Below are 13,778 nucleotides of genomic sequence, written 5' to 3' on the forward strand. Positions count from 1 at the left end.
AGGCACCGGGGTACTTTTAATTATGAGCATCGTGAAATCACGCCACCTGAGTCATCCAAACATCCTAAGCTTCTATAATATTTGCATAAGGAAAAATTAGAACTTCATGACTAAGGCGTGTGATATTGTCTTTCTTTACTTCCTTTAAGTGACTAATTGGAAATAAATAAGAACTGCTTTTCCCCCCAATGAGCCCCAGTTACCTAATGTGACATTTCTCATGGCCAAATTTGAGTGGTTATAGCTTTCTAAAGATAGAAGACGTTCTATATTTAGACATAAATTTATATCTCTATTGCTATATGATACCTATGCCTCTATTTGTATATTGTTTTACCTATGACTTGGCAAAGGAGAAAGGCAGAGAGCTAGTTGTGGCAAAACCTTTTATTGTGGCAGTAAAATTTTACAGGTAGATTTTAGGGATACTATTTTTGTACAATATATGAGTATGTCTGTTGACATCTGACTTGCTGTCTGGTATGTTTTTCATGAACGCTTTATTGTTAAAGGTAGAATTCACTTCATTAAAACAGATCCTGAGCCTTTCTGCATAGAATACACATGACTGAAAGGTATGAATAGCATGTTCTAAATGTATTAAAAAGGAAAATATTTTCTATGTACTCTGTCATGTATAAAGCTCCCCTGGGACTTTGGGCCTTCATTGTCAATGGTAATCAGTGCTTACTTTTTGTCACTCAGTGAGTTTTTGTTGAAAGAATAAATGAGAGTTGAAGATTATGTTTTGTCACTAGAGTGTAGAAATGGTTTTATTGTGAGTGCTGGGTCAATGGAAGTCTGAATGACTTTCCTTCTAACAGTGATGTTATAAAACTGTATTCCTGTATGGAATATAGTTGATGGACACTGGCCTGGAAAATGTATGATTCTAAAATCCAATAACTATAATACAGTGACTACATTTTAGAAATACGTGCTCATTCATTCACTCATTCACTTAACCTGGTTTTTATTTAGCACTTACTGGGTGCCAGACACTGAAGAAAACATAAGTCTATTCTCAGTGAAACAGACCATCCAGCTATGGCTTAACAATTCACTGGGATGCCTCATGTTGTGTATTGGACATTTAAAGCAAATATTGCTTATCTTCACATTTTTGTTTGGCTTTCAGTAGTTGCTGTTGCAATACATTTTCTTTCTTTCTACCTTTTCTGTATATTCAGTTTTCTTCGTTTTATAATTGTGTATGATAAAATTGATGCAAACTCATTCTGCAAACTCCCTTTTCACTTCTGAGTTTGCTCTTTGCCTCCGTTATATATATATATATAAATGTTGACAACTCACATTAGTGGTTTAATGCTAACATTAGGACAGAATACACACTTTGATATCTTCACGGACGAAACTCAGAAGCCGATGCGGAATGGAAGGTTAGTGGATGTCGCCGAGAGTCTGGCCGCTCTCTCAGGAGCCCTCACTGTCCTCCACAGTGGTGCTTTCTCTCCAATGACAGACAGACTTCAAAGATGAGAATGCATTTCAAGCTCAAGGAGAATAAGTGTGGAGCCCAGTGCCATATGCAGAGATGCCGTTAGCACATAATTAATGTGTAGGATACTGCCTGGGGGTTAAGTCCAAAGTTAACTGGAATCTTCTGCTCTTGATGCTACGATGCAAACTCTGCTGACCAACCTTGAACTGTATGCGGCATGCCTGAGGAGGCCATGTGCTTGTTGGGATGTTTACCAGGCCCTTAGGGAGGAAGGTATGGCTGAAAACTGAATAACTGATTTTTGACAAGCTTCAAGAAAGCTTTACTTCGATAAACTCACAGCCTCTGTTGTAAGGTATCCATGCGTCGCTTGTGCTACAGTGTCTCCGATGTGGGTGATCCCTGGTCTTAAGCAATCACTGTAAAGAAAGAGAAAGGTGGAATGTTTGAGGTATCCTCAGCAGCCCTGCCTGTAAAACATACTGTCCTAAAAAAAAGAAAAGAAAAGAAAAAAAAGAACACAAAGTAGACATAGAATCTGACTTGAAGAAGCCTACAGATATCATACCTTTTAGACTGTTTATGAAAGCAATTTCTTCTAAAATAGCATTATATATTATATTTACATGGTATTTTTAGCTTTTGAGTTAGAATGTGTGTTCGTCTGGGTACATTAGAGAAACAAATCCACAGAAACTCATATGCATAAGAGAGTTTTCTTGCAAAGAAAACTTTGTAAGAAAGTGTGCACAAAGGATGTGCACAAAGGGTAAGTGCACATCAAGAAAACATCCCAACCCAGGCCCACAAGTCCAACATTAACCCATTAACTCATATGTCTGACACCAATCCACAAAGTCCTCCTCCATCTCACAAAACACACACAGTGATGCTGACTGCAGGAGGAAAGCCGAATCAGTGAATGTGTAAACATCTCAGCACTGTCAAGGGTCTCCACATGGCTGCTCCAGCACCCAGGGCTGCATCGGGGTAAGTCCATGCGGCTTCTCCTTGGGGATCTTGCAGGAAGTGAGCCTTGCTAGCTAAAGCAGGGAACTGGCTAAGGCAAGCTGCACCCTGGTGTGACCATCAGAAAGCAAGAGACCTGAGAACTAGAAAGGTGAGGCTAACAGAGCCATTTATCCCCCTGCCCTTCAATTAACCCCACATGTGTTTATTGGCCAGGTTGGCACAATAAACTAACTACCTCAGAATTTATCATTGAAGTCTTTGTAAATTAGAGTACACTCTATTATAGTTATTAGTATATTTATATTAATTTTGTCCACTTATTTTGTTAAGTATTTTGACTTTATTTTAAACTATATAATTATTTTAAACTATGGTACAAGAGTTGAACAGAAATTTTCAAATGGCAGCTCAAAAAGACAAGGTAAAATATTGTAATAAAATATGCAAAGACCCAGAGTTAGAACCCAAAAGGAATAACACACTCAGCATATCTTAAATTGAAATAACTGAAGAAAAAAGTCAAGTCTTGAGTTGTAATACTGAAAGATTCTATGGGCAAAATAATGAACGATGCGGGAAGCATAAAAAGAAGATGGAAGGAATACGGAGAGTCACTGTACCAGAAATTGACATTCAGCCATTTCAAAGCTCGTGTCACATCAAGAGTGAAGAAAGAACGAATGAAGAAGTTCAAGCTGCCCTGAAGGCATTAGCTGAAAACAAGGCTCCAGGAATTGATTAAACACCAATTGAAATATTTCAACAAGCTGATGAAGCACGGGGAGCACTCATTCATCTATGCCAAATATTTTGGAAGATAGCTACTTGGCCAACTGACAAGTAGAGATTAATATTTATACCCATTCCATAGAAAGATGACAACAGACTGTGAAAAGTATAGAACAATATCACTGACAACACATGCAAACAAAAGTTTGCTGAAGATCACTCAGCAGCGACTGCAGCAGTTCATTGACAGAGCGCTTCCAGAAATTCCAACTGGAATCAGAAGAGGACCTGGAACAGGGATGTCGTTGTGGATAACAGATGTTGGCTTAAAGCAGTGTTGTTGTTGTGAGGTGCCATCAAGTCAGTTCCGACCAACAGCATCTCTGTGCACAATGGAATGAAACACTCCCCAGTCCTGCATCATCATCTTCACAATTGTTTCTATGCTGAGCCCATTCTTGTAGCCGCTGCATCAAACCATCTCATTGAGGACCTTCCTCTTTGTCCCTGCCCCTTCACTTTCCCAAGCCGAATGTCTTTCTCTCTCCTGACAAAGTAGGTCCAAATATGCAGAATGATGTCTTACCATCCTTGCCTCTAAGGAACACTCTGGATGTTCTTGTTTCAAGACATATTTGTTTGTCATTTTTTTAAAGATAATTTTATTGCAGCTCTTATAACAATCCATACATCAGTTCTATCAAGCATATTTGTACATATGTTGTCATCATCATTTTCTAAACATTTACCTTCTATTTGAGCCCTAGGTACCAGCTCCTCTTTTATACCTCCCCCCTCCCCCCTTCCCACCCTTGTGACACCTTGATAAATGATAAATTATTATTATTATTTTCATATATTACAACAACCGCTGTCTCCCTTCACCCACGTTTCTGTTGTTCATCCTCCTTGGGGCAGGGGGGTGAGCTATACATCGATCATTGCAATCAGTTCCCCCTGCCTCCCCAACTCCCCTACCTTCTCCCTACCCTCCTGGGATCACTACTCCTATATCTGTTCCCGAGCGGTGTACCTGACCTGGATTCCATGTGCTGTGAGCGCTTATCTGTACCAGTGTACATATTCTGGTCTAGCCAGAACTGAAAGGCAGGACTGGGTCATGATTGGGTTTGGCGGGGTGGGTAGGGGGGTGAGGAAGTCTCAAAGAGCCAGAGGAATATATTGTGTTTGACTCATCCCTCCCTTATGACCCTTCTGTGAGGGGAAGTTTTATTGTCTACAAATAGGTTTTGGGTCTCTGCTCCAACCCCCCTCATTCTCAACAATTTGTTTGTTTGGGAGCTTCTGATGTCTGTTACCTGATCTCGTCGACACCTCATGATCGCACAAGCTGGTTTGTTTCTTCCATGTGTGCTTGTGCCTTCTCAGCTAGATGGCTGCTTGTTTAACTTCAAGCCCTTAAGACCCCAGATGCTATATCTTTTGATAGCCAGGTACCATCAGATTTCTTCACCACGTTTGCTTGTGCACCCATTCTGTCTTCAGCGATCCTGTCGGGAGGGTGAGCTTGACAGAATGCCAGGTTGTGAAAACAGTGCTCTTGTATTGAGGGAGGGCTTGAGCAGAGGCCCAAAGTCCATCCACTGCCTCAATGTATTGCCATATAAATATATGTACATAGGCCAATACCTCTATTTTCATGAATTAATATATTTACTTATGTGCACACCTATGTTTATACCTCCATCCATAGCTTTGCTTCCTAGCGCGTTCCTCTTTCCTTTTACCTTCCTCGTGCCCCAGCATCATGCTTTCCCTTCTTCTGCCCCTTAATAATTCCTTTCAGCTAGATTGCTGTTGCTTCCACACCACCAGGATCTCTGCATCCTCCTCACTGCTTTGAGTTCCCTAGTTGTTCCCCTGTCTATGGTGTTGTTTGCTCACTACTCCCTTCCACCATCTCCTCCTCCTCCCAAATCCCCCCGGATCCTTCGGTCCTGTTGCTTTTTCCTTAGGCTTGCTTCCCATGCCTACCTTATATAGGTAGGCAAAACAATAGTAACAGAGACAAAACAAAAAGAAAATAAAAGATTGAATGAAAAGAGGGAAAAAAATTAGCAAAAGCAAAAATGAAAAAGCATACATAATTCCAGATCTGTCCTTTGACCTTTATGACTATCTCCCCACTGGTTCTGGGGGCATCTGGGAACTCCCCCTTCTAGTCTGGAGTCTATTTTTAGGGTTCCTCAGGGGCTTTGTGGCTTGGATTTGCTCTCATTGTTAGTCTGTTATGTTCCCTTCTTGGTTCACCCCACTGTGGAGGATTCAGCTCAGACACTCCCTGCTATGTGTCCCCAGTATTGTTCTCTGTCATGATGTGATCAAGCAAGGAGACATCAAGTCTCGAGCTGTTATCAGCCCTGTAGTCCTCTCTGTGCCTTCGCAGTTACATGCAGGGACATCATCCTCAGGGCTTGGTGTGCCAGAATGGGGTCTAGAGCCTCACTCTTTCTTTTTCCTTCTTGGTTTGCTTCCGTGTGGGTGTGCCAGGCTGGCCCCTCTCCCCAACCTGTAGGTTTAGTGTTGTCCTCTGTAGCACATACTTCCAAGGAGGGGGTCAGTTTGGCTCTGGTTGGGGCCGGCCCTGTAGACCCCTCTGTTCATGAGTTTCTCTGTGTGGTTTCATTGCCCTCCAGGTTTGATGTACCTTGGTGGGCTCTGCACTCACACTCCCATTTCTTGGAGACATAAACAATACCCTCCCCCCTGGTGGATTTGTGTCTTGCTTTCCCAGTGCCATCGTCTCCCTCTTATTTTTTGCCTCCCCCACCCCCTTCCCCGTCTTTGTGTATGAATGACATGTATATCCTTGGGTTGATCTGTCCACCGCCTGATTGCCTGTACCGGTGTAGTATGGGGGGGGGGGAGCTTTTCTTCTATACCTGCTGTGCTGATAATACTCACCTCAGTGGGCTCATGTTGTGCTTGTGCTTTTGTGATTGGCTACTTTCACTTAGCATGATTTCCTCCAACTCTTCCCATGAGACAATACACTTCATGACGTCATCACTGCTTTTTAGTGATGCATAGTACTCCATTGTGTGTATGTGCTGGAGTTTTCTAACCTACTGTTGTATTGATGGAAATTTTTGTTGTTTGCAATTCTTTGCAGTTGTGAATTGCGCCACAGTAAACATGGGAGCATAGATGACAGGTCGTGGTCTATTCCATATCTCTTCTAGTATCTGCCCAGTAGAGGGATTGCTCGGTCGTAAGGTAACTCAATTTCCATTCACTTTAAATATTGCCAGATCACTTTCCACAGAGGCTGTACATATTAACATGACTGCCAACAGTGGAGGAGAGTTCCTATCTCAGCACATCCCCTCCAACATTTTTTGCTCTCTGATATTTTGAATTGGGTTAACCTTAAGGGTGTTAGGTGGTAACTCATGGTTGCTTTAATTTGCATTCTCTGATGGCTAATGATCGGGAGAATTTTCTCATATGTTTATTGGCCAGTCGGGTCTTCTCCCTAGTGAAACTTCTGTTCAGATCTTTTGCCCACTTCCTCAGGGGCTTAGCTGTTTCTTCTTTTTGCAGGCTTGGGGGTATTGTAGATTTTAGTAATAAGTCCTTTGTTTGTTGTATCATTGCTAAAAATCCTCCCAGTGTTGGTGAAGTCTTTCAATGCACACAGGTTTTTTTTATCCTTAGTATATTCCACTTACAGGTGGATATCCATTGTTTCCAGGACCATTTGTTAAAGAGGTTATCTACCTCCCACTTGATGCTTTTGGGGCCCTTGTCAAAAATCAGTTGTTTCTATGCTGATGGTTTTATTTCGAGGTTTTCTGTTCTTTTCCCTTGGTCTGAGTATCTATCATTATTCCAGTACCATGCTATTTTGACCACCGTGGCTGTATAGTAGGTTTTAAAGGCAGGTAAAGCAAGCCCTCCAACTTTGTCCTTCTTCTTGAGGAGTCCTTTGCTAATTCTGGGCTTCTTCCCTCTCCCTATGAAATTGGTGGTAAAATTTTCCAATTCTTTGAAGAAGGTTGTTTGGTTTGTCCTTTTAACAGTCCATTGTACTTTCAATATCCTTCTCTAGTACCACAATTCAAATGCATCAATTCTTCTCTGTTCTTCGTTATTCAATGTCCAACTTTCAAATGCATATGAAGCAATGGAAAAGACCATGGCTTTGGTCAATTGGACCTTAGTCCTCAGAGTAACATCCTTGGTTTTCAATGGTCTTAAGAAGTCTTGTGCAGTAGATTAACCCAATGCAACTTGTCTTTTGATCTCTTGACTGCTTCTTCGATGAGCATTGATTGTAGATCTAAGTAAGAAAAATCCTTGACAACTTTCACCATTTATCATGATATAACCTATTGGCCCAATTGTGAGTACTTTGGTCTTCTTTACATTGAATCACAGTCCATTCTGGAGACGGCAATCCTTGATCTTTGTCAGCAAGTGCTTCAGTTCCTTCTCCCTTTCAGCCAGCAAGGTGGTGTCCCTTGCAGATTGTTCATATGCCTTCTAACAATCCTAATGTCAAATTCTTCTTCATATATCAAAGCAGGGAATAACAGAAAAATATTTACTTGTGTTTTATAGATTACACAAAGGCAGTCGACTGTGTGAATCATGCCAACTAAGGCTAGCATTGAGGAGAATAGGAATTCCAGATAATTCATTCTGCTCATGTAGAATCTGTACAGGGATCATGAGATGGTTGTAAGGAACAGAACAAGGAATTACCAGAGGGCTCAAAATCAGGAAACATTTGCGATGTCAGGGTTGTATCCCCTCACCATAATTATCCTATCTGTATGTTGAGAATATAATCAGAGAAGCTACATTATATGGGGAAAAATGGCAACTGAATTGGAGGAAAGCTTCTTAACCTGCAATTTGCAGCTGACACAACCTTAGTTGTTGAAAGTAAGGGGGATTTGAACTACTGGCTGATGAATATTAAGGATTACAGCCTTCATTATGGATTGCAATCTAACCTAAAGAAAACAAATCCTCACCACTAGACCATTATGATAAACAAAGAAAAGATGCAAGTTGTCAAAAAATGCTATCTTGCTTCCACAATCAATGTCCATGGAAACAGCATTCAAGAGGCTAGAACACATTGCATTAGGAGACTCTCCTGCACAAGACCTCTTTAGTATGTGGCAGAGTACAGATGCCATTTTGAGGACTAAGATGTACCTGACCAAAGCTATGGTTTCTTCTGTCATCTCAGATGCATGAGAACATTGAACTTTAAATAAGGGTGACCGCAGAAGAACTGACACATTTGGATGATGTTTCTGGAAAAGAACATTGAAAGTACCATGGAGTGCCAAACGAGCAAACCCATCTTGGAAGGAGTTCAGCCAGAATGCTCCTTTTAAGGAAGGATGGTGAAACTTTGTCTCACATATTTTGGAGATGTTAACAGGAAAGACCAGTCCCTGGAGAAGGACATCCGTGCATGGCAGAGTAGAGGGGCAGTGAAAAAGAAAGCCCTGGACAAGATGGACCGAGAGTAGCTACAAGGATGGGATTGAGCATCACAGTGATTGTGAGGATGACGTAGGACTGGTGGGTGTTTCATTCTGTTGGACATGGGGGTCGCTGGGAGTCAGATCTGACTCCGTGGCATCTAATAACAAGACTTTTATCATCAACACGAATACTATATTTTACAGTCATAGATATGCATAAATTATTTTACTTTCCAGCCAGATCCCAATTGTTTATTTGCACAATTCTCACCTTAAACATGGGGTACAAATATTACAAACATTTGCTCATCAAATATTGGCATTATGCATTCCCAGAAGGTAAAGAAAAGCTGGAAAAAGAAGTCCGAATTTTCGATACACCAAATTTCCACTCAGAAATACTTTGCCTTGATGATTTCTTCCAAAACCAGCAGTGAGAAACTTTCACGTGGGTTTAGCCTTTATTCAACGGAGCCGCTAATCTTTATTTCCATCTTTTCTACAGGTAATGACACCTACTCGGGGCTTTTGCTGGCCTTCCCCATCATGCAGGAACCATTTAGTCCTGTGTGTGACTAACTCTCTGTCCTGCATTGACTTTGTCTAGGCTGATATGCAGCAGAAGAAAGAGCCCGCTCAGGATGACTCTGATCTGGATCGTAAGCGCCGAGAGACAGAGGCTCTGCTACAGAGCATTGGCATATCACCGGAGCCACCCCTAGGTACTTACCAGTGCGCCCTGGGTCCTGTGCGGGGTAGACCATGTCCAGTGTTGGCCTGCAGCTTACAGTTCATTTGCATGTATATTTTTGGAATTGAGAGGGCTGGGAGAGACAGAAGGAAAGGTCGTATAGTGTTTTGAAATTTGCTGCTCAATAGCTGGTTACAAGGTCAACTTTCCCCAATATTACAATAGGCTTTGTTTACTAAATGAGTTGTCTTGCAGTAAGAATGCGAGAGATTTTTCAATTTTCAATTAGATTTTTTTTAACTTTTCCTTGCTGAATCCCAGTCTGTCTTTGCCAAAATACAGTGAATCTGCTTATGAATTTCATGACCGGCGTAAGCATGGAGTTATTCCAGGAGGAAAATACAATGTTTAGTGAGATATTTGAAGGAAGTCGGATTAGAAACAAAAACAAAAATGATGAGCTATTAGCAGCTAATTAATCAGGGCAAACATATTAAAGTATATTGTATATCTTGGTTCTATTGTGAATGGCATTTTCACTGCACCACCTCCTTCCAACTCATTCATTCCTGGTTAATTGTTCATGACCTCATTCGATCACAGAGCTTGAATATTGGTCTATTTGTTGTGTTTCCATTGAAGGGAAATTTTGCTTAAAGTATTTACTCTTTCAGTTAACATGAATATCTCATGTGACATTTTCCCCCCTTTATCCCTTTGCTTTCCACACATTTCCGAAACATCTAGGGTGTCTGTAAAACCATGTCACATCCCACATACTAGGACAATGTTTTATGGCACATAGAAATAAATATACTAGCAGAGCTCCTGAAAATGGCAGACCCTCTTTTCCTGACATCACTGATTTTATATTAAAACACATTTTCCTTATTTGTATTGTTTAAACGAAGATTGAGTAATCCTGCATACAACAAAATGAGAAATACTTACATTCATATAAGGAAAAAAACCAAAACTAGAAGCCTATAAATTATTAAATGTTGCTAGATTTAATTTAAGGCATACGTTCAAAACTAAAACACCATAAAGCCTCAATCTGTAGTCAGTAAAGGCATGACTACAATTGTAATGTCTTATGTCTAATAATGATAGACTAACCCCTACAAAATGTTGGTTATCTTGTTAAACTTCTTTATATGAACCCTGTCGGGTGCTTAGCTGGTAGACCTTCTTTCAGGAGCTGACAAACTTTTTGTATTTATCTAAAATGTGATATGAATTAGATACTTTGCAGTCAATTATACTCCAAATAGCCTTTGAAAATCGGTTGTAACGTATATATTGGTTAAACATAGTAGTTGTATGCCCTATTTTCACCTTCCCTACATGAAACTAGTGATTAAACTTTATGAACAAAACAATTAAATATCCTTAAACCATGACCAAATTCTGAACTATCCCTGCTTCCCCGCCAAGGGGCCCTGGTGAGTGGGGACCCACTTTTATTTTTCATCCATCTCTCTGACTTACCCTCTGATTTATCACAGAGAGTAATCAGTGCATTAATTATGGGGCCCCAAGAACATTCCTAGTTTCTTGACAGATCTGCCATTGTGTTATAGGATTTGGGCAAAATAGTTAAGCCCTTTACCCTATTAGATAAATAAAAGGAAATTGCACTTGATTGAAACCAAATGGGAGTCTACACTTACGCATTGAAGTCTGTTTCTGCCCATATGGTTTCTTTGGCATGGGTGATACTGAGAACCCGGTGAATTCGTCTGGACTGAAGCCATGTTGGCTCCGTGGGGGCAACTTCTCTCTGAAGGACATTTGGCTTGTACATAAAGGATAGAGAAAGGAAATACGTTTGCATTTTCTGTAGCCTCTTGCTTTTATTATGCTAGCTCTCAGATTTTCAGCTTGCCCTGACCTCGATCCTTGAACCTGTCTTTCCTGCCTTCAGAAAGGCACTTACCTCCTGTGCACACGGCAGCCTCTTGGAGAGCTGCCGGGGGAGAAGACAAACAAGCCCCAGCATCAACAACAGTGCAAAGGGATGCAACTATTAATTAAGTGTAAAAATAAAACAGCCTGGCATTTTTCTTTGTTTGAAGAGAGATTTTTAAATTACCGCATTCAACATGGGACCTCTCTCTCTGTCACTTCGGTGCTCATAGGAAATGCAATGTGTGTTCTGGGCAGTAGCTCTCTTCCCAATACAGAGGCACAAGCAAGTTTTCTGGCTTCCCTCAAGCACTTAAAACTACTCAACACCACAGACTTCATCCATTTTTTGAGTTTTACAGACACCCCGATTTATTTTTGAATAGGTCACCTCTGAACTAACAAAATAAAGTGAAGAATCGAAATTGTCTGCGTAGAGAGAGAGCCGACTTGAATTACCCAGATAACTCTTTTGATTCTCCACTTTGCTTTGCTAGGGTGGACATGGCCTTAGAATCCCTTAGTTAATCCTGCCTAAATTCATTTCAAATTTTAGTTTCCAAAATACCAAAAATTCACTTGACTCTCTCCCTTTTCTTTTCTTTCCTTTTCATTTTATTTTTTCCCTTATCCCATCTCGATCTCCCCTGGTCATACAACCACTTTCCTTTGGGTCTGTTTGTTTTGATTCGCCTGACACTGCTCTTTACCAGTGCACTCGCTGCCTTTCTTAACATGGGATGCCTGTTATTTTCATTATTTAGTCCCAACCCCTATGTCTCCCTCTTCGAAATCAGTGAGCACTCCCAGTGAAGCTGGAAGTCAAGACTCAGGAGATCTGGGACCCGTAACCAGGTAAGACTTGTTCCTCTGCAGTGTTCCTTCCCTGGGTGTCAGTGGTACAAAACCAGAAACCTACAAACCGTCTGATTCTATTCTCAGTATACTGTTAAATGTGCATGCATATGCATGCATGCCAGTTCCTTTACATTTGCATTTCTGGTGGCTTGATATTTCTAATGGTATAGCAAAGAATTTGGCCACTGGAAATGATAAGCTTAGATATCCATATGGTAGTGCTGTGTGCCCAGTTAGCACCATTTTAAACAAACGAATGCATACTCATTGCCTTAGACCCCAAAGAAAGCAACAAGGGGCCAAAGAGAAAGTCAACATATTTGACTTTTTCTAATTTTCCTTGGGTTTCATTTTCCATGAGAATTTTAGTGATTAGAGCATTTGAGATCATAGTAAGCCTAAACTTCATCTTTAAGGAATCTCATTCATTTAGCTATTTCAAAGGACTAATTTGAGAACTTGGTCTATAAATTGCTTTATCATCATCATTCTCATCCTTAGGGTTCACTGTTTCGCATTAGTGAATCAATTGCCTTTTGTTATGATACTGTGTACTTATGAATTGCTTTAATTTTTTTAAATGCATGTAGATAGTTTCTCATTTGATCAGAGAAGATCAAGCAATACATACAATGTGAAAAGAGTAACTCAGAAGTTGGTTGGTATTAATGGACTCTCCATAATTTACGATGCAACTAATTGTTCTTAAAAATAATAATTTACTAGATTATCCTGTCTTCATCAGGATTACACATATCCATAGTCAGGTGGTATAAAGGAGAATGTAATTGGGCCTGTGGCAACTGATTAGGTCTATGTGGGACTTTCAGTGGACCTTATCTTCCAGTTTTTTCATAGGAAGTAAAACTTTAATCATTATGACAATATCTGCTAAATTTTAAATGTCAATAACTTTTAGTAAGAACAGAAGAGATCCAGGTTTGTTTTATGGGCTGCCAATTTGTGGCAAATTGAGACTGGTCTTAACTCTCATAAAACAAACAAAAAAATTCAGGCATTGTGATATGTAGTTAGCTTACACTGGTCCAGTATCCCTCTCTCAACAGTGTTTTAAAAATTAGTACCAGGGCTAATCAATGACACTATTAGCAGAGGATACTTATGCTCCAGGAAGATGATCGATAGGATTCTCTACCATGCAGTGACAAGGAGCTCTCTAAGGGAAGCCAGAGACTTATGAAAAAGCTTAGATCCAGGAGTGGACTTGGGGCTCACACTAAATTCTAACTCCAATTTAAGAACAATTAGTTCTTACAACAGCCCTGCTTGATACTCACCCTCATGAAGGAAACATAGAAGATAGGGGTGTTATAGCAAAATGTGGTGAAGACATTAGATGGTTCCTGGCTATCAGATAGCATAGTGTCTGGGCTCTTAAAGGCTTCTTTCCAAACAAGCAGCCTCCTAAGTGAGAAGTCAGCTAAGTCCACATGAAAGAAGCGCACCATCATCTGTGACCCGAGTTGTAAATTAAATAGTCCAGAGCCAAAGGAGGGATAGTGTCAGAATTTAAACTGTGAGATTCTGGTTTGCCAAAGACTGTGAAGGACAGCAGAAGCCCAAGATATCTTTGTGAGATCTGCACAGGATAATACGCCCCAGGTGTCTCCCTCTCACCGTAGTGGAAGGATGGGAATAAACTGGTTACCAAAAAGAGTGTTGGGGGGGG

The 13,778-nt window shown here is 40.6% G+C and overlaps 1 protein-coding gene across 6 annotated transcripts in view; it reads left to right on the forward strand.

Annotated features, from left to right (window-relative positions):
• DYNC1I1 (dynein cytoplasmic 1 intermediate chain 1) overlaps nt 1-13,778 on the forward strand; it is a 321,188-nt gene that overhangs the window by 4,732 nt on the left and 302,678 nt on the right. For 2 of the 6 annotated variants that reach the window (XM_004702674.2, XM_004702676.2), the window contains exons 2-3: nt 9,239-9,353; nt 11,944-12,085. In XM_004702674.2, coding sequence (XP_004702731.1) covers nt 9,239-9,353; nt 11,944-12,085 — 257 coding nt within the window. The remainder of the gene's footprint in view (nt 1-9,238; nt 9,354-11,943; nt 12,086-13,778) is intronic. The other 4 variants (XM_004702675.4, XM_004702677.2, XM_045288884.1 and 1 more) reach the window with 2 other exon arrangements.

Source organism: Echinops telfairi, unplaced genomic scaffold (genome assembly GCF_000313985.2).
Source record: "Echinops telfairi isolate 266 unplaced genomic scaffold, ASM31398v2 ScPeMD7_23;HRSCAF=83, whole genome shotgun sequence".
NCBI lineage: Eukaryota > Metazoa > Chordata > Mammalia > Afrosoricida > Tenrecidae > Echinops > Echinops telfairi.